Source organism: Tachypleus tridentatus, chromosome 13, assembly GCF_004210375.1.
Source record: "Tachypleus tridentatus isolate NWPU-2018 chromosome 13, ASM421037v1, whole genome shotgun sequence".
Classification (NCBI taxonomy): Eukaryota; Metazoa; Arthropoda; class Merostomata; order Xiphosura; family Limulidae; genus Tachypleus; species Tachypleus tridentatus.
Window position 1 is genome coordinate 115026459 of NC_134837.1, and position 25448 is coordinate 115051906.

Genomic DNA, 25448 nt, shown 5'->3' on the forward strand with positions numbered 1-25448 from the left:
GAATAGTCAGCTTTCCTTTGCTCAGTACACTGAGTGAAGTGTCTACTAAATATATGTTAGTGAATTTGGCTAGACAAGTTGCTTGCATACATTATTTTGTTGAACTCGTCAGCAATATCTAGTCCTTACACAATGCAAATTCTGAATACTTTTCTGCCTTAGAGCTCTTAGAACTGCCAGCTTCATTATAAGTAGCTTAAACTATCTTAGTGGTCCATAACATTAGCACAATATGTCATCCTAAAGGCGTGGTTGGATTTTGTGACCCTCAGTACTGTGATTTCCATTTTGTAATGGGCATCTGGGCACATGCTACCTTGCTCCATGGCAAGTAGTGTCCAATCTGACTAAGAGTCTTTCAGTTGCTCATCTCTCTACCTGAAAAATGATCATGACTGGTCGTTGCCTGTGATGATTACCCAAAAATATAATTGACACTTCTTCTATGGTGACATAACTGTCACTGCAGCATAATGTCCAAGACTTAAACACTTGATGGATGGATTTTGCCTCGTAGATTAGTGCAATAATATATTTGAATTTCCATGCTATAACATAGTTTTCAAATGTATAATCATACATTTTGTATTCTTAAATTTGTTAGCCTTTTCGGTGATACAAGGTCCACTTAAATGGTAAACTCTCGTCCGCACTAGTAAAGGTAGCAGTGTTTGATAAAATTATAGTTGTTAGCAATTCTATTTTGTCATACAATATTGATGTTCAGTAAAAATTAACATATAGCTAACACATGTGATCAAGTGATTCACAACATATTGGACCTATGAGAAAATTGAACAAATTTTATTATCACTAATATCTACATCCAGAATTATGGTGAAATAGTGATATGGATAGGTTCCATTATATTGACCAAGGGTCATATCAAAATCTGGAATGTATCTTAATATTCTTCCTTTCATAAAAAGGAGTGCAGAAACCCTGATTAATGCAGACAGTAGTGCTATTATCTTGGAGACATTTACTACGATCTACCAATAATATAATAAGAAACCAAGAAAGCTGTAACTTTCTAGTTTATTGAAAAGTAGCACATTTACCACTGTGGCACTTGCAGAATCAATTGACTCTACACCTTTAGAGATTATGCAACCAAAAGATTGCATTTTTGTGCACACCAGCTTACACTTTTCAGATTTAAATCTCGAGTCTGTATCTTTGATTCACTGAAATATTATTTTCAGATCATAAGAAGCAGCCTGGAACTTGTGATCAAAGAAACGGATGCCATCCACATCAACGAGTATCTCTCCCTTTGTAGCCATTTTGTACAAGTTCCACAAATAACTGAAAGGTTATAGAGGTATTACACAGACGAAACAAACATGATGTGGCGTTTGCAGAGACATTCTCGAGTGCTGAAAGCACTCCAGTAGTATATTGTCGGAGTAAGCACCTTTCAATGTGTCCAAACATTCCTGTGTGTATAGTAATAAGTATCAATGTTCATCAACATCTTCACACACGTAAAGTTCACCAACATCTTCACACATGTAAAGTTTACCAACATCTTCACACATGTAAAGTTCACACAGAAACTTTGCGGCTCATTTGTCTTCTAGACAATTAATATTAGATACATTAATATTACATACATTATTCAAAAATTGAATTTAAATTCATGTCATTAAAGGGAAACCTGTTTAGTGGTTATGTCGTAACAAGTGCGTGTCTATTATTTTTACTTATCTACTCGTAGCAAATGCAGTTATAAATACAGTATTAATTAAATTATAAGCATTGTGAATAAAATATAATACAAATTATAATTAACACAAGAACTTTTAGCTTATGAGGGTTAGTAATATTCATTACTCAGTATCTTATTTTATCAGATTTAACTTTAATAACCAATTTTACTATCTTAATAAACCTTTATATTTTTAAAGTTATTCAAAAATGTATTTTACTAATACCTTAAAAGTTGGTTATATTGTTCTCATTTTTATCACTAAAGGCAAATTATCATATATTTTTGTTGCTAGGCAACAAAAATGCTTATTCACAATCTCCTTTTCACACATTGGAATCCTGTACCTTAGTATCAATACTTTACTTGTTTATGCTTAGGTACACGGCCCGACATGGTCAGGTGGGTTAGGGCTTTCGACTCGTAATCTAAGAGTCGCGGGTTCAAATCTCTATCGCACTAAACATGCTTGCTCTTCCAGCCGTGAGGGCGTTATAATGTGACGGTCAATCCTACTATTCAAAAAGAGTAGCCCAAGAGTTGGCGGTGGGTGGTGATGACTAGCTGCCTTCCTTCTTGTCTTACACTGCTAAATTATGGACGGCCCTTGAGTAGTTTTGTGCAAAATTCAAAAACAAAACGCCTCCCAATGGCTCAACGGTATGTCTGCAGACTTACAACGCTAAAAACCGGGTTTCGATACCCGTGGTGGGCACAGCACAGATAGCCCATTGTGTAGCTCTGTGCTTAATTCAAAACAACAACAAAAAACAAAACAGTAACAAATATCTTTAGTAGAGTTCAATAAGTTCGTCTACATTAAAATTTCGTAATAAATTATTGATTAATAAATGAGAGATAAATAACTATTAATATCTGGACAATTAGCGATATTGTAAATAATACATTTAAATACAAATAAATATTAATATTTTTGCCAAGCGTTAAACGTGTTATTTCCAGCTTAATTTTATCAATTTCTAAACCTAACTATTTTATAACATTCCCTCTTTAGGTTTAAGAACAGTTACACTCATTATTGCTTATACTTTCTTTATTATGAACATAGGCCCGGCATGACCGAGCGCATTAAGGCATGCGCTCGTAATCTGAGGGTCGCGGGTTCGCATCCGAGTCGCGCTAAACATGCTTGCCCCCCCAGCCGTGGGGGCGTTATTATGTGACGGTCAATCCCACTTTTCGTTGGTAAAAGAGTAGCCCAAGAGTTGGCGGTGGGGGGTGATGACTAGCTGCCTTCCCTCTAGTCTTACACTGCAAAATTAGGGACGACTAGCACAAATAACCCTCGAGTAGCTTTGTGCGAAAATTCAAAACAAACAAACAATTATGAACATAAAAATTAAAATCATTTTAATTTATAGTTATTATACTTTCATTCTAAAATATAGGTTATTTGTTTTAATAATATTGATAGCAAATTGTTTTAAAAAATAAATTTAATACTACATCTAAATCATCTACATAAGTAGTCAAGTTATCTTGGGATCCTTGCCGTTGAGTTTTCAATGCGGCCGTCTGGATTACTCATTCCTCTACAAAACCGAATCTATGGTGAAATCTATTAACAGTCACCGAATCATAACTTAAAGTACTCTGGAGCATCCAGCCCTGCTATCTAAAAACAGGATCGAGCATAAATCCACTATCTATTCCTGAGCCTGTCTATTTTAAGCAACAACTGATTTAAAACATTTGACGGAAATTCCCAGTGTCGTCCTTTGTTATTTTACTGATATGTTTGCCTGCTTTATTTCACCATAATTTTTCTACTTCCAGTCGACCTAGTATAAAAGTAAGCAAAAAGTCCATATTTCTCACACATGTATTCAAATAATTAACTAATTCAATTCCTAATTGGAAAGTTTGTTTGTTTTGTTTTTGAATTTCGCACAAAGCTACTCGAGGGCTATCTGTGCTAGCTGACTCTAATTTAACAGTGTAAGACTAGAGGGAAGGCAGCTAGTCATCACCACCAACCGCCAACTCTTGGGCTACTCTTTTACCAACTAATAGTAGGATTGACCGGAACATTATAACGCCCCCACGGCTGAAAGGTTTGGTGCGACCGGGATTCGAACCCGTGACCCTCAGATTACGAGTCGAACGCCTTAACCCACCTGGCCATGCCATGCCCCTAATTGGAAAGACCATAAACAAATGGATATCTTACGTTTTATTTTATATAGAAAAGAATAGACTATAATCTGGCGGCCACTATCATAAAACATTCTCTCTCTCTCTCTCTTTCAAGACTGATTTATATAAGCCGCTGAAACATATGATATAAACTAATTTGTTTTTAGGTTTTGTTTGTTTGGAAATTTCGCACAAAGCTACGCGAGGGCTATCTGTGCCAGCCGTCCCTAATTTAGCAGTGTAAGACTAGAGGGAAGGCAGCTAGTCATCACCACCCACCGCCAACTCTTGGGCTACTCTTTACCAACGAATAGTGGGATTGACCTCACATTATACACCCCCCACGGCTGGGAGGGCGAGCATGTTTAGCGCGACGCGGGCGCGAACCCGCGACCCTCGGATTACGAGATATTAACCCTAAATATTATGATCTAGTTATAGTTGTCAATTGGATTTTCTGCGCCTCATATTTTAAGCAAATGAAATACTACAATTAACATTGCTTAATGGGAAATTTTTCTACAACTTTTATTTCCACTAATATCAAATATCTGCTATGAAAAATCAGCTACTTCGCAACTGTGTTTTGAAACAAAACTATCCACCTCTGTGACTAATTGTTTTTTGTTGTTGTTTTTTTTTACTTTCGCACAAAGCGACACGAGGGCTATCTTCGCTAGCCGTCCCTAATTTTGCAGTGTAAGATTAGAGGGAAGGCAGCTAGTCATCACCACCCACCGCCAACTCTTGGGCTACTCTTTTACCAACGAATAGTGGGATTGACCCTCACATTATAACGCCCACACGGCTGAAAGAGCGAGCATGTTTGGCGCGACGGGGATGAGAACCCGCGACCCTCAGATTACGAGTCGCATGCCTTAACACGCTTGGCCATGCCGGGCCCATACTTGGTTTGCAATATTAATCGTATTTTGTGTGCATCTATATGTGTGTGAAATTAATTCAGGTCCCTGCTCTGTGTAGTGAAATCCAATGTCTGAAAGGGACCTTAGAAACAGAGTTATAGTATCCCCATTCAAAACAGAACTAAAACGTTTATATTTCAGGTTTCATTTGAGATCAGATATCACCTTATATCTACAATGTTAAGAAAATTACGTATATTTTATTAACAGCATATTTTGAATAATATGAAGGAGCATGACTAAATGGTAAATACCTCGCATATATGAGAACTTGTTAGTAGCTGTTACGGGCTACTTTTCACACATAGCCCATGTAACTTAATAACAACACACAGTGTCTAAATAGCTTAAAAGATTTGGCTACAGTACCTATTTTCCAACAGGCCTTTTACAGAACCAGATATCATAATTTTGCATTTTTGTCTTAAATTTGAATTTAATATTTTTAGTTAATCTACCTGAACTGATTTTAAGATCCCATAAGTTGGACAGTTTCTATAAAAACAAAACATACCCGTTTCTTTTTCAACTTAGTTTTCATCGACGTTGTTCTATTTCCGAGTTCTTGTTAATTTAAACATATCTATGAGGTTTCTGTCAAGTGTTATCTTTCATATGGCTACATATACTGCAAGGCAAACCAAGCCTTCAAAACAATAACTGTACTTACCTTTTGTGGGATGTGATAAGCAGCTGGATATTACAACTTCTGTGAAAACTCATGGTGCCATTTGGAAATAAAACATATGGTTATAACTCAGTGGCATTTCAGCCACTCAGACATGAGTAGTTTTTCCGTTGAATGGATATATTGAGACTATCGGCTGTTGGTAGGAGGTACTCATTCTTAGTCATTGTGTGATAGAGCAGTCTGTATGCAAGCACATTAATGTCCTCACTGATATTTGGGTCTTACATTTAGCACATCATTGTGAAACAAGCAGTTTGTACTTGTTGTGTCACTTGCATTACCATCAAAACCCATGAAGGATGAGAAGTTTGATGCCATATTTTAACATTTTAACTTTCCCAGAAGATGTACTTATGGAGTCACAATAGTCTATGCAGTAGCCCACAAATACTCTGATCAATCTTCTGTGCACTTTTATGTAGGAGAATGTATCTAGCTTTATTTTTCATGTTAATCCTGAACCAGAGAGCTACATTTACACTCATTACATAATATGTATAATATACAGAGAATGTCACACCTGTGCCTAGTGATGAGATCACAATGATGCTTGAGTTATGCACTGTATGCCGCACATAGCAAGATCTATGCAGCATCTTCTTCTTAGATACTAAATAAATGGTTGAAACACATAATCCCATTTCACTATTCTACCATCACTAAAATCATCAGTCAACACCAAAATTTCGCCTTATTCAAAAGTAACAAACCAAGTTCACACAGGAATGATGTCAATTCTCGGAGTTACTCATGACGTACATGACGTAATAACGTTTGTAGAACACTGAACAATTTATTTTGAGATGTTTTAAAAACCAATCTATGTACCGTTCATATACATAATTTAAATTCTACAGTAAACAACAAAACTGTTTTAACTTTAAGACATGTACACATATTTGTATCTTAGATACTGTATTTCATTTGTTATTAGTGGGGTCAAAGAACCAAAATTTCAAGATACTAGCTCCCAGACTAATTGTATGAACTGTCTGGTGTCTAATATACACTGTCTTGTCAGAGATATTAATGAAATACTATTTGATATAAATCATCTGGTAATTATTATCTACTATTTTATGTTGACATTAAGCAGTGAATTTGTGATAATAAATGTATGATCTGTAACATAAGCTAGTATTTGATTAAAATAATATTATAATTTTGCTTTGCCATGTAAGTTATTTTGTCTAAGGTATTTACTATCTTGTTTGAAATAATAATGATAACAATCAGCCTAATAATTCAGTCCATATGCACAAAAAAATTGAAACAGAATGTTGAATAAAATTAGTTATCCTACCTTGGTGATGTTCTACTCTATTTTCACCGTAAGAGTAGCTCGCAGTTTCATAAGATGCTAGTAATTCCGTTTCTTTGTTCTCAAGTAAGCCTAGGTTATCGTTAACCGAGTTTGAAAACTCACGATTCATACTAACGATAACGTAGTTACAAGTAAAGCGTATTTTTGAAAAGAGAGAAAACTGTACTTTTGGATGAAAGTACTAGATCACCTTAACAGATGGTCCTCTTGGGTGATTCAAACGATTGTTCACAGATGTTATTCCAGCTGACTTGAAGTACGTAAAAAGAATTGTACCTAATAATCTAAGCTCAAAACTAAAAGCGTACCAGTTTGTGCTTATTGAGAAAAATATGGAGAAAACTTTCCATTAACATTCCGTTCAAATAATTTTCTTGCTATTTTAATGATTAAAGTTTAGATGATTATCTAAACTGTAACTGGATTTTCTTTTTCTTATCGTGAGTGGTACATCTTATTTACAGCAAAGGTAAGTAAAACTCCTTGAAAGATAAGGATATACCATAAACATCTCAGAGATAAATAAATAATATAAAGATACCTCCCCGCATGTTTAAAAAATATAAAGACACCTGCCCGCATGTTTAAATAGACTGATGATAGATATCAACAATACCTAAGTGAAAATTCAAACCACTTTCTCCTCTATTGCATAATTATTTGTTTTACTTGAACTTATTGTATTTTCAATAGCACATTTTATATCATGGGTAAACGAGAACATTCCCTTGTGGATCACCAGCAAGTTTACAGACTCCTTATGCTGAGCTCTTGGGTTTGATTTAATGCCGTGGACAAAGTATAGACAGTTCGTTGTGTAGATTTGCTCAAAAACAACAAAAATTGCAACAAACAAGAAGCTTATTAAAGGTGTAAGAAACATTAAATAATCGTGCGAGTATTCTTGAACGAGAGAATAGTTATTATAATAAAAGTGTAAGACCAAGACTCTTCAAAAAGAAAGAGAAATACCATGCTACTGAATAGGATAATTTTTTTTATCGTATTACACGTTTGTTGTCTCTTGCACCCCGCTAGTACAGCGGTATGTCTCCAGATTTACAACGCTACAATCAGCGGTTCGATTCCCCTCGGTGGGCTGAGCAGATATCCCTTTGTGGCTTTGCTATACGAAAAACACACACACAAACACACACTTGTTGTCTCAAAGTTCACTAACCTACCATCGCTGGAGTCACCAGTCAATACCAAGATCTGCTAGAAGAATTACTGTAAGTGTGGGTTGCATCAGTGGTGTTGAAGATCTGTACTAATTTACTACACCCTGACAAATGTAAGGAGATTTTTATCCATCCTGTTGTTAATTTCATAAACAAGACCTGCTAGGCACGTACTCATTTTCTAGGAGGCCCGGCATGGCCTAGCGCGTTAAGGCGTGCGCTTCGTAATCTGAGGGTCGCGGGTTCACGCCCGAGTCGTGCCAAACATGCTCGCCCTCCCAGCCGTGGGGTCGTTATAATGTGACGGTCAGTCCCACTATTCGTTGGTAAAAGAGTAGCCCAAGAGTTGGCGGTGGGTGGTGATGACTAGCTGCCCTCCCTCTAGTCTTACACTGCTAAAGTAGGGACGGCTAGCACAGATAGCCCTCGAGTAGCTTTGTGCGAAATTCAAAAACAAAACAAACATTTTCTAGCAAGACAATTATCCCAACCGTACAGCAAGCATAGTGAAATGAAAGAAGAGACCGATAAGGACACTGACGACTCTGACTTGGCATGCAAAAAATATTTTTAATAATATTATTAATCCTGTAGGAGGTTCTATGAAAACTGGGTATGTTAAACAACCACCAAACAGTTTGGTTGGATTGTGTAACTATTAAAGGAGATTTGTTAGAACATTCTAGAACCATACCTTAATAAATTTGTACAACATTGTAAAAACAAAAGGCTTTACTTTATTTAAAATAAATACAAAATAATAGTTTGTGTTGTTTATTTATGGCAAAGCTAATGAGGCTATGTGCCAATGTCCATAATTTTGAACTACAACCATGAAGAGGCAAACCAACTGAAAACATCTATTAACAACATTTGGTCTAATTTTTACCAAAAATAGTGGAAATAGCCTTCATGTTGTAACATACATGTTTTTTATTAGTTATGTTATACTGAAATACACTTATTGTAAAGAAAAGAAGACATAGAGGTTTAATCTCTTTTTTTCATTTGTCACTTTACCTACAGCAGACTTACTTCATTGAAATCACAGTCCGTCAGTGCTGCTTGAAAGAGTTAATCACATGGATGAAGTGAAGTTCAAATAATGGTAAAATGTTAACACTTTGGTTGGTCTCGATATAGTGTTTTATTCACCACTAGTAACATGAAATACTTTAGGTGTTTGGACAACATGTGGCATTCTGTCACACTTAATTACTTATTATTTTTTCGGACTTTAACTGGTTATTCACTTCGTTGTTAATGCATTTTATTCCTCAAAACGTGAATTTCAGTGATGAAAATGTGGCGTAGTAATCTTTACATGTTATTTAATTGCTACGTCAAACTACTTTCATTGAAATCAGAACTCATCAGTATTGCTTAAAAGGATAAATAATTGTTTTTTACGTTATTTCATTCTCCTCCCAGTACGGGAATTGACTCCTCACTCTCTTCTGCCAGAAGAACTATTTACAGTAGTGGAGGCGTCGATGTTAGGTTAATAAAAGATATTCAGTCAGTATGGGATAGACGAGACGAAAGAAACGAGCGGAAGAAGTAGAAGTGGACAGTAATGATAATATAACAGATCAAATATGCAAAACGTAACAAATGTTGGTGGAAATTATAAGTACAATGTATAGATATCAGGTTGCAGAAGTGACATATCTGACACGCTATTAAACGCAGTTAGAAAATTACGAAAAATACAGAATGAGGTTTTGAAACTAGATGCTAGCAATGAGAATATCCGAAGTAATATCAGGGTCAGAAGAGTGACAATCAGTTGTCTGAGATATTGTTTCATTTGAAGCTTAGCAGTTTCAGTTTTGGTTTGTGTTTTAATAAACGCTCCTGAAGAAGCTGTAGAACGAAACCTTTAATGTCTAATTAAATAAATAAAAACACATTTTGGTGTTATGATGTCGTATGTTTCAAGTATTAATATATCTTCTATACATTAATGTGCACCACAGAAATTAAATAATTAGGCGTTATTGTTAAATCTGACTGGCTTTTTTACCACTCAATCCTGTAATTTTTATTGAATCACCTGAAGATATATACTCCTGAGATAAAGCACCGACTTGTCTTTAATAAGAACCTCTTAACCATTTTCTTATTCTAATTTTTACGCGTGGCTCAAAACCAAGTAACTCTGACACCTCTGTTGTGTCTTACTACAACTTTAAAATTGCTTTTAAATCTCTTTTGCAGATTTTGTACTCCCTGCTCAGTTTTATGCAATTTCAGTTGCTGTGGATTATATGAAGACTACGCACTACAATAACTGTATTTCAACTCACTAAGCTCTCTGAAAGCCTTGAAATTACTTAAACTGATTTTCACCAGTTACCCTTGAATTTGTAGGAAAGACTTGTGCGTTTCTCACTGTTATTAATCTCTGTTCAGTTTTATAGTTTCCTATACATGTTGGAATCTGAGGAAATGAACGCGATTACATCATGTCCCAATCAATATCTTTATATATAAAAAACAACAACAGGTATTTCATTCTATATAATTCCTAACATGATATTAGTTTCTGTGCTATCATTATTGACAACTTATTTGTTGTTGATACTGCAGTAATCATTAAAGTCTTTATATTGTCTAAAATTTATATTTCATATATTACACATTGATTAATTTCTCTAGTCTGCTTAATGATTCAAGTGTACACCAGTTATCTTAAAAAAATACAAAGCCCTTAAAAAACGAGTTGTTTGTTTTCCTTGTTAACTGTTAGTTTGATTAGAATTTAGTACAAAAACTACTAATGAATTACCTGTGCTCTTCCCACCACGGCTATCGCAACACAGTTTCTAGCGGTGTGAATTGGCAGACATGCAACTGTGCCATTGGGGGCAATCTTGTTAACCTAAACTATTCAGTCTTTAGATGTTTCCCATTCAAAATATATTTATATCCATAAATGAATTTTACTTATAATCTAGATATTATTACCTGGTTCACAGAGCCCCCCGTGGCGCAGTGGTGTGGCTGCTGACTCAAATTGCAAAAAACCGAGTTTTGACACTCATGGTGGACAGAGTACAGAAAGCCCATTGTGTGGGTTTGTGCTTAATTTAAAATACATAAATACATGGGTCATATAATCTAAAAGTAATACAATATGTACAAATGTGAAATAGGAGCTTGTATTCTGTTTATCGTATAACTTTATTTCACTCTTTCTTCTTCTTTCACGCAGAAGTTATTAAATTGTATATGAACATCTTGCTCCAACAAAACAGTGTCAGGAATATTATGCTTTCAAAAATGAAAAGGTTAATATAGAACAAATCCATTCACACATGTAAACGTTTTAGGTTTTCTATTATAGACACGAAAAAGCAGAAATAGCAACACTCGTCATTTTAATATTTTGTCATAGCACTTAATAGGATATTACAACCTACGTTTTTCTGTATATCACTGATTTTGAATTGTGAAATACCAGATTACATTAGTGGGCTATGCCTACATTATTTTCTTTTCCGATATATCCCGCAAATATTAACATGTTATATGCATTTTATTCGTATAATAAACGACCACAATAAATTTCAAAAAATATATTCATAAACATTCATATAGTAAAAAATTACCATTTGCGTGTGGGGGAAGGGGGCTGGGTATAACGTGAAAATACCAATAACTTTAATTTTGGACAACATTTGGAATTTGAGATTTCTTAAAGGCAGTACACAAAACTGTATGATATTAGAATATTCATTAACTATAAGACCAAGTTTCTGTTACTCGAGAAAGAAGTTACTCTGCTTTATTTTGGTAGTCTTAATACCCATACTAGCCGTTCTGAGGTACATATAAACCACCCCTGTAAAGAGTAAAGGTCGTTTTTCCAACTTTATCAAAATGTGTAAAATTCCTCTGATATGCACTGCGAATTTCTGGTGGTATGTCGATTACTTTAAGCTTTGTTACATGACTGTTACTCTTTACTTACAAGAATCATAAGAGTTAATTATTACAACTATGTACACAGGAGCCTCTATTCCAAGAAAACTTGATGTTGTGTTATCTGTCCTTCAACCAATGAGAAAAGCTAAAACTTTGAAATATAGGAGCTTCTTGTTAGGCAGTATGAATCATGTGATCAAACGCTAAGAAACAACCAATCATTCATCAGAGAATTATGCTGACGTCAAACCTTTGGAACTGGAAATCGAGTGCCACGATAGTATTTGTTATGGTCGCTTGTTTTTTTATACAGACTTTTTAGAAGAAAATGGCACCTACAATTGGAGTAAATTTACGAGTTACTGGCCATTGTAATCAGGGTGGGAGAAAGTATATGGAAGATGCATTTGTTGTGGCATATCAACAAACCGAGGATGAAAAAGACCTCGAGTATGGTTATTTCGGAATCTTCGATGGACACGGAGGGCGCGAAGCAGCTCTTTTTGCTAAAGAACATCTTATGAATAATATTGTAAATCAGAAGAACTTTTGGTCAGATAACGATGAATTAGTGTTGAAATCAATCAAAGACGGGTTTCTCACCACACATTTTGATATGTGGAAAGAAGTTGGTAAGTACTTATGAAAGTAGTTTCCTAAGCCTACTCATTGTTTCAACTTTTTAAACGTAGGTAATACAGTAGTACCTTCTAGTCGTTGCTTTGGGAACGACGAGATATTCCTTTTTGAAACTCCCATCACGCAATGCGTGTCCTATTTTGATTTTGTGTGAGTGGGTATGTGTGTGTATATATATATATTAAACGTTTTTTGAACATTGTATTAAGTTTTCTTTTATTGCAGTTAATATTTCAAACATTAAAAGCCTTTATGGTATAAAACATTATCATTTAAATATTTACTTTGAGTATTTTGTTTTTTATTACTGTAATTTATTAAGTATGTGACAACTTTTATTCAGTTCATGTCTATCTACCAATTTCCAAGACAAGTTATACAATAGATAATCCCTGTGAAAAGGCGCTTAAGTTTTAAAATTTGTGATACCCAACTCAACATAATAACACTAATAAACATTACTAGATTTAATATCACTTGAAGAATTTAGGATACTTGTAAACAAATATTTAAATATGAGTGATTTTGTGTTTTCATCTTGTATTAATAAAAGGTACTTTGAATGTTGAGGGGTAATAGTAAGTTATTATGGCAATATTCAACAGTTTCAGGAAATAACTTTATTGACTTTCTTTGTTTTTTGTTATTGCATAAGTCTTCATTTGAGTTTTTTGTCCAAGTTCTAAGCTGTAAATATAATAAATCAAGCTTTGGGCAGTAAAGATACTGGGTCTCTTTAATGTGAAATTTTGAGCTTTGAATTGTAATTTCAGCATTATTGAGACTGCTGTTTGAAAGAGCCCTGGAGGGTTTAAACTTGACAGTCATTCAAGTATCAGTTGGGAGCTGAGTGCTTCTACCTTTAACTTAAAGAAAATCGGAAATGGATTCCTTATCTTGTATCATCAAAGACTTGGCAAAAATTTATATATGTATGTAAAAAAATTTATAAGAGTAATGATATCAAAATAAATAAGACGGTATGGTTGTTTGGAAGTACTGTATTAGTTTTAATCTCATTACAAATGTGGTGCTGTTCAACCAGAAAAAAAATTCAAATATCATAATCATATCCAGTTATAAAAAGAAAACAGTTAAACTGTGAGAATAGACAAATATTTGCACTAGTTTTTACAAAATTTAGAATGTTACTGAGGATTTAAATATTCAAAATTTGTTAATGTTTGTTTTGAATTTTTTGCAAAGCAAAATGAAGGCCATCTGCACAAGCCAATTCCTAAATTAGCAGTGAAAGATTACTAGTCATCACCTCCCACTGTCAACTTTTGGGCTGCTCTTTTACCAATGAATAATGTGATTGACTATCACATTATAATCCTTCCATTGCTTAAAGGGTGAGCATGTTTGGTGGGATGGATATTTGAATCTGCAAACCTCATATTGTCAGTTAAATATCTTAACCACTTGGCCATTCTGGGCCTATTTGTTAGTGATTTAAATAATCTTCCTTTAAGAAGTATTTCTGGAACCAGTAAGGTTAGTAACAGTAAATTAAAAATTATTATTATTAATAAGCTAAATGGCTATAAGATGTTCATTTTTATGTAATTCCATTATAGCTCTAATGCATGATTTCATAAGTAAGTTAATCTATACATGAAAATGAAATACAACTCTTATTGTTGAATATAATACAATATTTCTTCTATTGCTTTTAAATGCTGTACTGTATCTAGTAATAAAGAAACTTTGATATGTTTAATGAATCATCAGTGATACAAGTTTTTCTTACTATGGTGCATATTGAAAAGTTCAACAAAAATTAACTGTTTACATTAAAACTTGCAGTTTCAGAATAAACCTATGGTTTCCATTTAGTGTGTTACAATATCCAGAGGTCTTAGAATTGTGCTTATATAAAGAAAGAATATTTTATTCCAGTTCTTTTTTTCTCTGTTCAACCACTTTCACACAACAGAAAGCCTTCAGTATTGTTTCCTATGGGAAATGTCACCACAATGGTTTTAAAGGCTAACATCTAAGAGTTTCACACTTTTATTTCTGGGCAAGAAAGAAAAATTTGAGGTTTGTTTGTTTGTTTGTTTTGAATTTTGCACAAAGCTACTTCAGGGCTATCTGCACTAGCTGTCTCTAATTTAGTAGTGTAAGACTAGAGGGAAAGCAGCTAGTCATCATCACCCACTGTCAACTCTTGGGCAACTCTTTTACCAATGAATAATGGGATTGACCATTACATTATAACACTTCCACAGCTGAAAGGACGACCATGTTTGGTGCGATGGGGATTCAAACCCCATCGCCCTCAGATTACAAGTAAAAATTTGAGGTAATGATGTTAGAATGTAACTACATGGTATCTTTATAGGTCTTGAAACCCATATGGTACTACCATGTGTGGAGCAGATCTAGAAAAAATTATAAACATAAACTTGTAGGGAAAGTGTTGCAATTCTCTAATTTTGTATAGTTAATTGTTTCATTATTAACTATTTAACTGCAGATCCCTAGTACAGCTTATTTCTTTGTGGTGAGGATCCCTCACATGAATTATAGTAACATAATTAATTGCTGATTGAGTGACTCTGAGTCATTTAGATAGGTTTGTGTAAGGTTTGAATTTATGCTATAAACATATGCGCTACCATTTGCCAAAAATCAGTATACTGGTGAAAATAAAAAAGATACTTAAATTCAACTGATACAGTTTGATAATATTCAATTTTTATCTACAGTGATTAAATTAATTAGTAGTACAAGAATATAAACTCAGATGAAAATTAGGTAAAATGTGATGTTTAAACATTACTATTATAGATTGCAGTGGGAAAAAATGTATAAATATTACAGTTGTATTTCATATATTCAGTAATAAGACAAAAATTCACAACCTTTGTGGATATGGTGATGTGGCAGTGGCTAATATATATATATTGATCTATTATATTTAATCAAGTTCATTATAAAATATGATAATAAAGACAACAGAATGTTGCCCAGTTTTAAACACCTTATATTAAGGGGGGGGGGTAAATAATGAATGTAATTAGGTGATACTTGGCACTTCATTGTTGGTTTGATCTTATTATTATGATGTTTATCCATATAAATATCATCTGATGCAATATTACCAATTTCCAGACATTTTATACCATGATGTTAAATAACCATGGTGTAAGTAAATTACAGAAATAATGATATGGTCAATTTACTTCAGGATGCAAAATGGTATGGCTTCTGAATATGGTTGAATCAATATTTTTAATTTGCATATATATATTACATTTTGCAAATAAAACTTTTTTTTTTTTTGCTAAGTAAAAGGTCAAAGTTATTTGGAAGAATATACAAATAATCTAATATACATTGCTACTTTATTATATGAATTTAGTGTAGAAGCTTTATGTATTAGTGTACATTTTCTTTTATTCATAAGTTATTAAAATACAGTTTATTTGCCCTTTTAATATAATATGACAATTTTAACTGCATAAGTATTGCATAAGTAGCACTGCCTATGTAATAATAATTTGCTACATCCTCAATAGGTTGTTAGAACTTAGCAGTATTATATTGTTTTTTTTTTATAACAATATCTATACAATGAGTAAGTCATGCATTCTGGAAATGTCTGGAAATATATGTTTCAATTTCCTGTTTTTCTGCTTATTTATTACATATTCAACAAAATGGTGTCAACCTAATAAAATGAATAAATAAAAATCATAATTCTAGTGTAAATGGTGTTATTGTTACCCCTAGCAGTTGGGTTTCTTACAGCAGTTGTTCCTTTAACCCTTTCACAATGGCCTCTGTATAATATACAGGAGCTTTTCTAAACATTTACATGTTAAGTATATGCACTATAACTTTTGAATCAGCATGTGCATCTTCACAAAATTTGGAAGACTTTTGGTGAAGATTACAAGTATTTTGTACACAAAAAATCAGATTTTTGTAATGAAATATTTTTACTAACAGTTTGTTTGTAAAAATAGTTTTTCATTACCAGTATGAATGCAGAATGATGTCATGATTAAAAGAAAACTATTCTTCATCCCCAAAATTTCAAGTATTATTTGTGTAATAATATTACACAATTGAAAATTTTGAAGTATTAATGTAGGATCATTTTGAATTGCACTTTTCCATAATTTGCTTAATTTTTCAGCTTTCTATTTTCTCCAGATTGAAACTTTCTTTGAGAAAACATTTCTTATCATACCTTTTAAGCCACACAGAAAACCTTCAACTTTTTTATCTATCATTTCCTGGAGATTATAGTTTCTTTCAGTGAATGTTTTCAGTTCCACTAACACTTAATATTTGTTGGCATTGATCATAACTTTTTGTCATGCATTCAATTCATTTTGCATCCATTTATCAAAAGTTTTATTTAATATCTCATAAGAATCCACAAAAATTTTTTTATGTTCCACCTTTGTACTTACATCCTTAGCTAATTTCTTCTTTGTCTTTTGGAGGCATTGTTTCCAAGAGTCTGTTTTCAAATTTGATCTAGCTTTCAAATATTGTTAAGAATAAACCAACAGATATTATAGATATACTTAAAATATCAAAACAGTTCACCTATGGATACAAATAGAATATTAGGGAAGAATTTTATAAAAGAAAAATGTCTAATATTCCAGTGGTTTCTGTTCAATCACATTTGGGTTAATTTTTTGTCTGTTAACATTATTACACTGTGTGTTTGTACTGTTACATAGAGCTGATAGAAATGTCATGCATAAAAACTTGTTTACATTGTTTTTGAGGGATGCATATTAATCATCCCTACAATTTTTTCCTTTTTGAAACTTTTTGGTCTAGTTGTATTAAAATTATCTCCTTTATACTTGTATAATTTGTTTAACTGTTGTTTTAGATAATATTCAAAGACAACAAAGGACTGTCCCATTCAGTCAATTAAATTGTAAAATAAGAAGAACAAAACCAGTGTCAGCCCTTATAATTAAAACATTTATCAAGCCTTTACAACTTGTATCCACCACATCTGCAGAAAACTCACCTAGATAGAAAAGTGAAATGGTACTACTATAGCATGTGGTGTGCAAAGACATTTACACTAGAGTATGTATTTAAGAGATACTATCATTATCATGGTTTTAACTTTTATTTATTTGCAATTAGCACACTTATTATAAATAATGCTTTGAAACTAATAAGGAACAACATACCATTACATAACATTTTGGGGGTAAATATAATCAGAATAGCAATCAGCACAATTATAAGCTAAATTTAAAAATCTCTTTGGAAACACACAACTTATTTAATTATTTTATTTGCTGAACAAAACCTGGATGAATATAAATCATTAAACAAGAAATTGTTTTAGTGAATCATTAAAACAGTGATAAGGATGGTATCTGTGTAGACTGCATGCTATAATAGCACCAATGAAACTGCCTTGAGAAAATAAATATTAAAAAAAACATCTAGTTGAAGTTTATAAGAGTTTATGTTACACTGGTAGAATAAAGTCTTTTCTGTGTATTCTGCAGACAATGAACGAGAGAACTTAAGTTTAAGATTTTGAAAAGACAAGCTTAGTACCACTTGTATATCTAACAAGGTGATTATTAACCCTTTTACTATGGGTCATGGGTCAGAATCCATGTCATTGTGTGTATTGACTTGCATTCAAAATTTTATTGAATTTATGTCAATAAGTTTGGAATCAAATTGTAAGTTATAATTCAAATTTCAATATTGTTATATTTATGTATAAATTTTTTAAGTTGAAAGTAAATATTAAAAGAACACATCTAAATTTAGATTTTGGTGAATCACTTGGTATGTTGAAAGCAGCACTGCTTAAAATTTTTTGTGATGTCAAAATACTAAGTCTGTAGTTTTGTACAATTAGAAACTCAAATTATTAATATTATGAAGCTAGAATATAAAATAAGAACTTTATTTTTTTTATTTTGCTGAGATATGGCTTTAGTACTGAATCAAACACAGGGGCTCCAGTTACCTCTTTCACATTTGAAAACTTTCTCTTATATACACTTACTTCAGTATATGACATGTGAATAATCAACAGCTTATAATGTCTCCAGAGTGATTTTTTTCAGCCATTTTAATCTAAGACTACCACCCTCTTTTAATCTATGATTTCAAGAAGGTATGTTGTGTCTTTAGTCTGCTCGAGGTTTCATATTTCTTTACATCTTAATCATCTTAGTTACTAAGGTTAATAAATTATAGCAGAATTTTAGGGTATCAGTATAGTTATTTATGATTTTTTGATTATTCAACTATATATATAACACCTAAAAAATTTTGTTTGATATCCACCACATGTGAAATTTTAAAAGGACTAACAACTGAATACAAAGGTCATAGTGGGAAGAGATAATTATTTGCTTTGCTTCTTGATTTATTGTTCTATATTTTAAGAAAAATAAGTTTAATGATTCATTTCTAAATAGTAATAATCTATATACATGTATATACTGTATAATAATTGAAATGTGACCATATGCTACAAAATACTAGTCCCCTAAAACACAGCTAAGACAGGAAAGCTAAAGGTCAGTTTTATGTTACTTAATACACGAGTGCACATGCATGGTAGCAATGCAAGTAATGCAATGTTAGCTAGGTATGACTAGATGAACAAAATGCTAAAAAAATAATAAATATATAAAGCATTATGAGACTTAAGGTACTTAGACTAATCATTTGTGATTTTGTGTTATGATATGTAGTCATTCTAGCACAGAAAAAAAATTATATTTCCTGAGTTTATGATGGTTGCAAGGTTAGTCAATTGACAGACCCTACATTGGATATATAAAATAACAGAATATAAAGTCTTACTGTAAACAAGTGTTTGAAATGTATTTAGAAGGTTTAAGAGACTACACAAATAATAAAGATTTTTGACACAAAGAATAGACTTTTTAATCATAACATGAAATCACACAGACTAGTAATAAAACAAACTGTTTTTCAAAAACAAATCTTTAGTAAAAACATTTTATTTAAAAATCTTTTTTTTTTTTTTTGTATACACAATTCTTGTAATTTTTATTAAAAGTCTACCAGATTTTGTGAAAATACATGTGCAACATCAAATGTTCTAGTGCAAAGAGTTAACGTGCCAATGTGTTGACAAATTCTTGTATGGTATACCAAGCCCATAGCAAAAGGGTTAACTTAATAAAAACAAAATATTAAAACCATTAAAAGTTTGCTATAATGTTTTTAATATTTTGTTTTTATAAATAGTATCATAACATTCAATTATCTGAACTAAATTGTACTGTTTAAAGAAGTTTGAAGAGAAATTTAATTTAAAAAAATTCCAAAATATATATGAGACTGAGTACCCTCTAAGGAAAAATGTTTCATCATTTAAAAAAAATTCCTTGCACTTTAATACTGGTTCTGCCATTTATGATTTATATCTAAACCTTTTTTCTAGTTTGTTTTCTTTATACAAAGTATTTTGGCATGTTAAAACACAATTGTAAAACTTTTAACTGCTCCTTATCAAAGGTGTTGATTTTGGTAGCATGTTAATTCTAACTGCTGTAGTTCACACTCAACAAATCACAGGATGATAAGCAAACCAGATGAGGAGATTTTATTGTCTATATTTGGCAGTATCAATACGTGTGATAGTTATTATAGTAACTGTCATTTTATGTAGAAGTTGTATTGTAGTGGTCAATAATACTTATCTATATTAAGAATTATATTTTCTTCTGGAAAAAAATTACATGGGATATATGTGACTTATTTTCTGATAGATTATATTATGCTATGTCATGTATTTATGTGCATTAATCATTATATTGAAAATTTAGTTCAAAATAAATATATTTATAGGAATGATTTTGATCTGCAAATGTTAGAATTATGATCCATCATGTGGCAAGTGCATGACCTTTATGTGAATTAGACTTAGCACTTTGAACACAAGAAGTTTGTGGTTTTTATGTTCTTCTGTTTTAAGTTCAATAATTTAGTGTAATTTTACATTTATCTCATAATGAAAAATATAATTCAGTATTTATAATGATAACCTTGTGTGATTTGTGCATACTACTAGTACCACTTAAGAATTTTGTTTTCCTTTTTTCTTATTGTCTTTACACTGAAGTTAAGATGCATTCTTTTGTTGTTTTTATTTGATAATTTAAAAGAAAATATAATTGATTCATGAACAGTTTATTATGATATTTTGCAAGGAGTTCAAAACTCAGTATACAAGTGACAACAACAAAGCTCATATGCTAGTTGTAAAACAGACTAAACACATTCATCTCATTAATAGAGGGGAAGCTGTGATATTTTTATATTTGGGGTGTCAATACACTGAAGATCTTAACTTTCAAATTCCAGTATAAATTGTGTCTATAATAAGAGAAATTATGACCTGGACCAATCTTTTAAATGCTCTAAGGTGATTTTCTTTTTAATTTATGGTGTCTTTTATTTGGTATTTTCTTGTAATAGGATGTGTGATGTAACTGAAGTCAGGCTGTGTTATTCAAACTACCTGTACAATAAGCTATTACATACATTCACTATTAGTGACAATAAAAGTTTTGTCCCTATAGTGGAACAGAATATAAGAACATGTATTGAAATCAATTTGTTTTGAAAGTTTAAAGAAATGATATTCAGGTACTGAAAAGTTTTCTTACTATCATACCTACAGTAGTGTTCAAATGTGCTTGCTCTGAACTAAACAGGAGCTACCACCAATAGGCATGGTATTTTGTGATAAATGTATCATGTTTACACTGCTAACCTCACAGTTTTTCAACACAATAAACAGAAGGACAGCTGCAATGAAACAAACTTGAAATAAACACATTTACACAACTAAATTAAAATGTTTTCTACATACCTATGTAAACCTGAAGTCCTATTTAAAAATTAACAAAAATACTTGTTTATTGTTTAGTTTTACATCAGAATATTATTATTAGTCTTGTGTATGATGTGAAACTATAAGGAAAGTACGTGATTATTAAAAATTAAAGATAAACATAACCTGCATTTTATGGATGGTAAAACATTTTTAGAGATTTTAAAATGTACTAAAATTTAAAAATCTAGAGCAGATATAAATTTTGTAATCATACCTTTATATAAGTACCATTTTCTAATGTAATTTTCCAAGATATTAAATAAGATAATGTAAAAAACTAGTTAAATAAAAAGTAATAGGTTTTATGTTTGTAAAGCTACTTGTATTTATGAAATTTCTTGTAAAATTTCAAACAATTTTATCCACCAGTTTTATTGTTAGATCAAAATATAGCAAGACTTGCATTGGCTATGCAGAAAGGTGAACCCCTGAATAATAAAAGTTGAGTTTAAAATGTTTACTTTTCTTCAGGTGCAAGTGTGCAATGACTGCCTTGAAGGACCAAATGGTCCATACATTTCCAGATCTGGATGATTAGAGGTATTTCCTCATTGATTAACTTATTAGTACAGTGTTTTTCAACTCATTGCATGTGTTCCCCTGTACAAGCAATGAAAAAACAGCAACCTAAGTACATATAGAGAGCAGTTCAAAATTAGTGCTAGGTAGCCTAAGCAGTTTTGACATAACAAGGGTGGTACAAATAAGTTTAGTGGCAGGAAAAATTAGCCATGCCGCCTGAAGCTGGAGTATAAAAAAAAAAAAAAAAGCCTAGTAACACTGAAATCAAGTAATAGCACCTGCAGAGCTAGCCCATTATGTATCATTTTGCTTAACAACAAACATAATAACAATATTTTGATTAGTTGATTATTTTTATGCCAATTTATTTAATCATAATTCTAATTAATAGATTTACGTGAATTTCATCAACTTTAATCTCTGCTCATGAGTTGTTGAGTACTAAAGTAGCCTGGCTTTATTGTTGTATGTATTTTGTATTATTGGTCAACATTGCAAATTAAAGATAATAAACTAGAATTTCATGTTAGTTATATAAAATTTATTTTCATAAGATAAATGGCCAAGAACATTTTCTGGGCTGCCGAGTACTTCAGGAACAACTGCAAGTGTAGCCTTCATCAGACATGGAAAAATGTACATTGGCCATGTAGGTGATTCTAAAATTGTTCTGGGATGCCAAAACAAAGGTATGTTTCTTAAATGGTTTCACAGAGAAAAAGGTTAACCACAAGATAAATTCTTATTGTTTATGATAAGCCTAGCAATTTTGAGTTTATTAAATTGAAATTTTAGGTCACAAAACTTGTGCTTTATTCTAAACAAGATAAAAACTTTTGTTAGTAAATTTATGGTTTACTTTAAAAGCCTAAGCATTTGATGAATTTCTTGAAATATTCTGTTGAAATAAATGTTATTCATGAAGTTTTTTAATTTAATTTTGTATGTATTTAGTATTCTTTTCACATGGTAAAAAGTTTATCATTGTATGCTTATTGTTGATTGTTTAGACTCAAACTCTTGGGTTGCTCAGCCTCTTACAAAAGATCACAAGCCAGAATCCCCTTCAGAAAGGGAGCGTATCCACAGCGTGGGAGGTTCTGTGATGAATAAAGCAGGTGTAGACAGGGTCGTATGGAAGAGACCTCGTATTGGTCACAAGGGACCAGTTCGACGAAGCACGCATTTTGATCGTATTCCTTTCCTGGCTGTTGCCAGGTCACTTGGTGCATACAGTATTTGGATATGGTTTTACTTTTTGTTGTTAAACGTTGTATGCTAATTGTGGCTATGTTTTAATGTATTGATATGTATGGATCAAATATTGAACAAGATTGAAAGGTTATGATTATGCACAAGATTTACATTGTAAAGCATGTGTCCTGTAGGATTTAGATAACCATGTATAGTACATATAAGCTTGTCTTATCCTGTGCATTTCTAAAGGCAAGTCCACAAGTTGATGCTTGTGTCTTTAACCTGTAACATCTGAAAACATTTCTGGTTTATGTTAAGACTGCTGCTTTAGCTAAGGTGTTTTTTTTTAAAACTATGTGTGGTGAAAGTTATAAAATTCTTTGCTAATAAGTGGAAAAGAAACAACATAAATGTTTTAACTTGTAATATTGTATTATTACTGAGATGGGAAGTTGATTGTTTTGTAGTTATTTCATATTGAGACTTGTTAGATTTCCTTATTATAATTGTATAAGAAAAATAATTTTTATATTTCAGGTGATTTATGGAGCTACAATTACTTCCAAGGGAAATTTGTGGTAAGTCCAGAACCAGATGTAGCCATGGTTACTCTGGATCCAAAGCGAGACCGTTGTATAGTTCTAGCATCAGATGGGTTATGGAATATGATGACTCCTCAGGATGCTGTGAGAATTATTCAAGAAGCTGAACATGAAAATGAGGAGCTTATTCTGGAAGCAGGGCAGACATTTTTAATGGTTAGTGTAATGGCAAAATGTGTTTATAAATCATTACTACAGAATTATTTTTTGAGTGGTTGGCTTGTAATATCATTCTTTTAATCTTTTAGTAGGTATTATTAGCCTCGGAAATTGTTAGCAGAGCAGATTGATTTTGTATCAAAGAAATGACTTGTTTCTGTAGTGACAGTTTGGGTGTAGATTGGCTTTATTTAAAGTTTTTATTCATTTACTGTGTTTCTTTTATCTACTCCAAGTCAAAATGTTTTTTTTTCCATCATTGTTTATGATAGCTATATCTTGTCCATAATTGTTGTCAAAAAAATTTTTACCATAATTGTTTACAGGATGGAACTAAGCTTATTAAAGATATGATTAGTCAAAAATGAAACTATATACAACTGTAGTGTCAGTTTTAACACTTGTGCAAATTAATTGAAACAAATGGTCATTTTACAATATTTTCAGCATGGCGGCTGGTGTAGGCTCGCTGGACCTGCTGATTTTTTTAATAGTCATTGTTTCACACAGACAGCATCATTAGCTGTGTTTTGCAGTACTGTCTATCTATTTTTGGGATATATGACGAAATTTTGAGGAATATCACGTCATTTGAAATTGCAGCAAAGGAGACTAGTCGAAAAACAACTTCTTACCAACTCAATGAAGAAAAAATGGTATCAGTGGGGTCTGAAATACAAGAACTGGACGCAAGAACAATGGAGGAAGGTGTTATTCAGTGACGAGACTCATTTCTTCATACAGGGTCAAAGAAGTCTGCATGTTTGCAGATCTCCAGGTGAGAAACTTCAAGAATCTCACATCAATCAGTTCATAAAATGTCCCTTGAAGAAGATGTTTTGGAGCTCTTTCAGCTACTATGGCATCGGAGGCTTACATATCGTAGAAAGTATGATGCGAGGACCATAGTACATCAAAGTTTTGCAGAGAAGAGTTGGATCTGACATTTTTCAGCAAGATCTGGCTCCGTGCCACACATGGAAACTTGTGAAGAATTTTATGACTACAACGTGAAGAAAAGTGCTGGACTGGCCTGGAAACTCTATAGACTTAAATCCTATTGAAAATCTTTGGGCAATTTGTGAAGAAAGACTTTGGGGAAAAGACTGTACTACGAAAGATAAGCTAATTGAGGCCATAATTGAGGTGTGGTACCATGATCCAAAAATTAGTAAAGATTGCAATCAACTCGTGGTCTCGATGCCAAAGTGGATTAATGATCTTCTGAAAAATAAAGGCGGTCATATCATGTATTAATTTGTGAGTAATTTTTGGATTTTCACAAATAAAATGCAAAAAATTGAAAAAATCGTAATTTTCCATCTTGTTTCAATTAATTTGCACAAGGGTGTACAGCATGAACAGATGTCATTGTCATCTGTTTGACTAAGAAAGGACAATTATGTAACAAGAGTACTATAACTTTGTATGTACCTCACAAAAACTGATAAGATGCTGTTAAAGTTGATAAGTATCTTGTAAACAAAGAATAACAAGGTGATTTTTGTTTTAA

General features: G+C 32.3%; 2 protein-coding genes across 4 annotated transcripts in view; one reads left to right on the plus strand and one right to left on the minus strand.

Moving 5' to 3' along the window:
- Positions 1–6974, minus strand: part of LOC143238778 (synaptic vesicle 2-related protein-like) — a 58075-nt gene extending 51101 nt beyond the window's left edge. For both annotated transcript variants that reach the window (XM_076479319.1, XM_076479318.1), the window contains exon 1: positions 6789–6974. In XM_076479319.1, coding sequence (XP_076335434.1) covers positions 6789–6918 — 130 coding nt within the window. In that variant the 5' untranslated portion in view covers positions 6919–6974. The remainder of the gene's footprint in view (positions 1–6788) is intronic.
- Positions 6975–12155: 5181 nt separating this feature from the next.
- Positions 12156–25448, plus strand: part of LOC143240808 (uncharacterized) — a 42402-nt gene continuing 29109 nt past the window's right edge. The window contains exons 1-5 of one of the 2 annotated variants that reach the window (XM_076483908.1): positions 12423–12552; positions 21927–21995; positions 22532–22666; positions 22988–23203; positions 23712–23932. In XM_076483908.1, the coding sequence (XP_076340023.1) occupies positions 21986–21995; positions 22532–22666; positions 22988–23203; positions 23712–23932 (582 nt within the window). In that variant the 5' untranslated portion in view covers positions 12423–12552; positions 21927–21985. Of the gene's footprint in view, positions 12553–21926; positions 21996–22531; positions 22667–22987; positions 23204–23711; positions 23933–25448 lie in introns of both variants that reach the window. The other variant, XM_076483907.1, reaches the window with a different exon arrangement.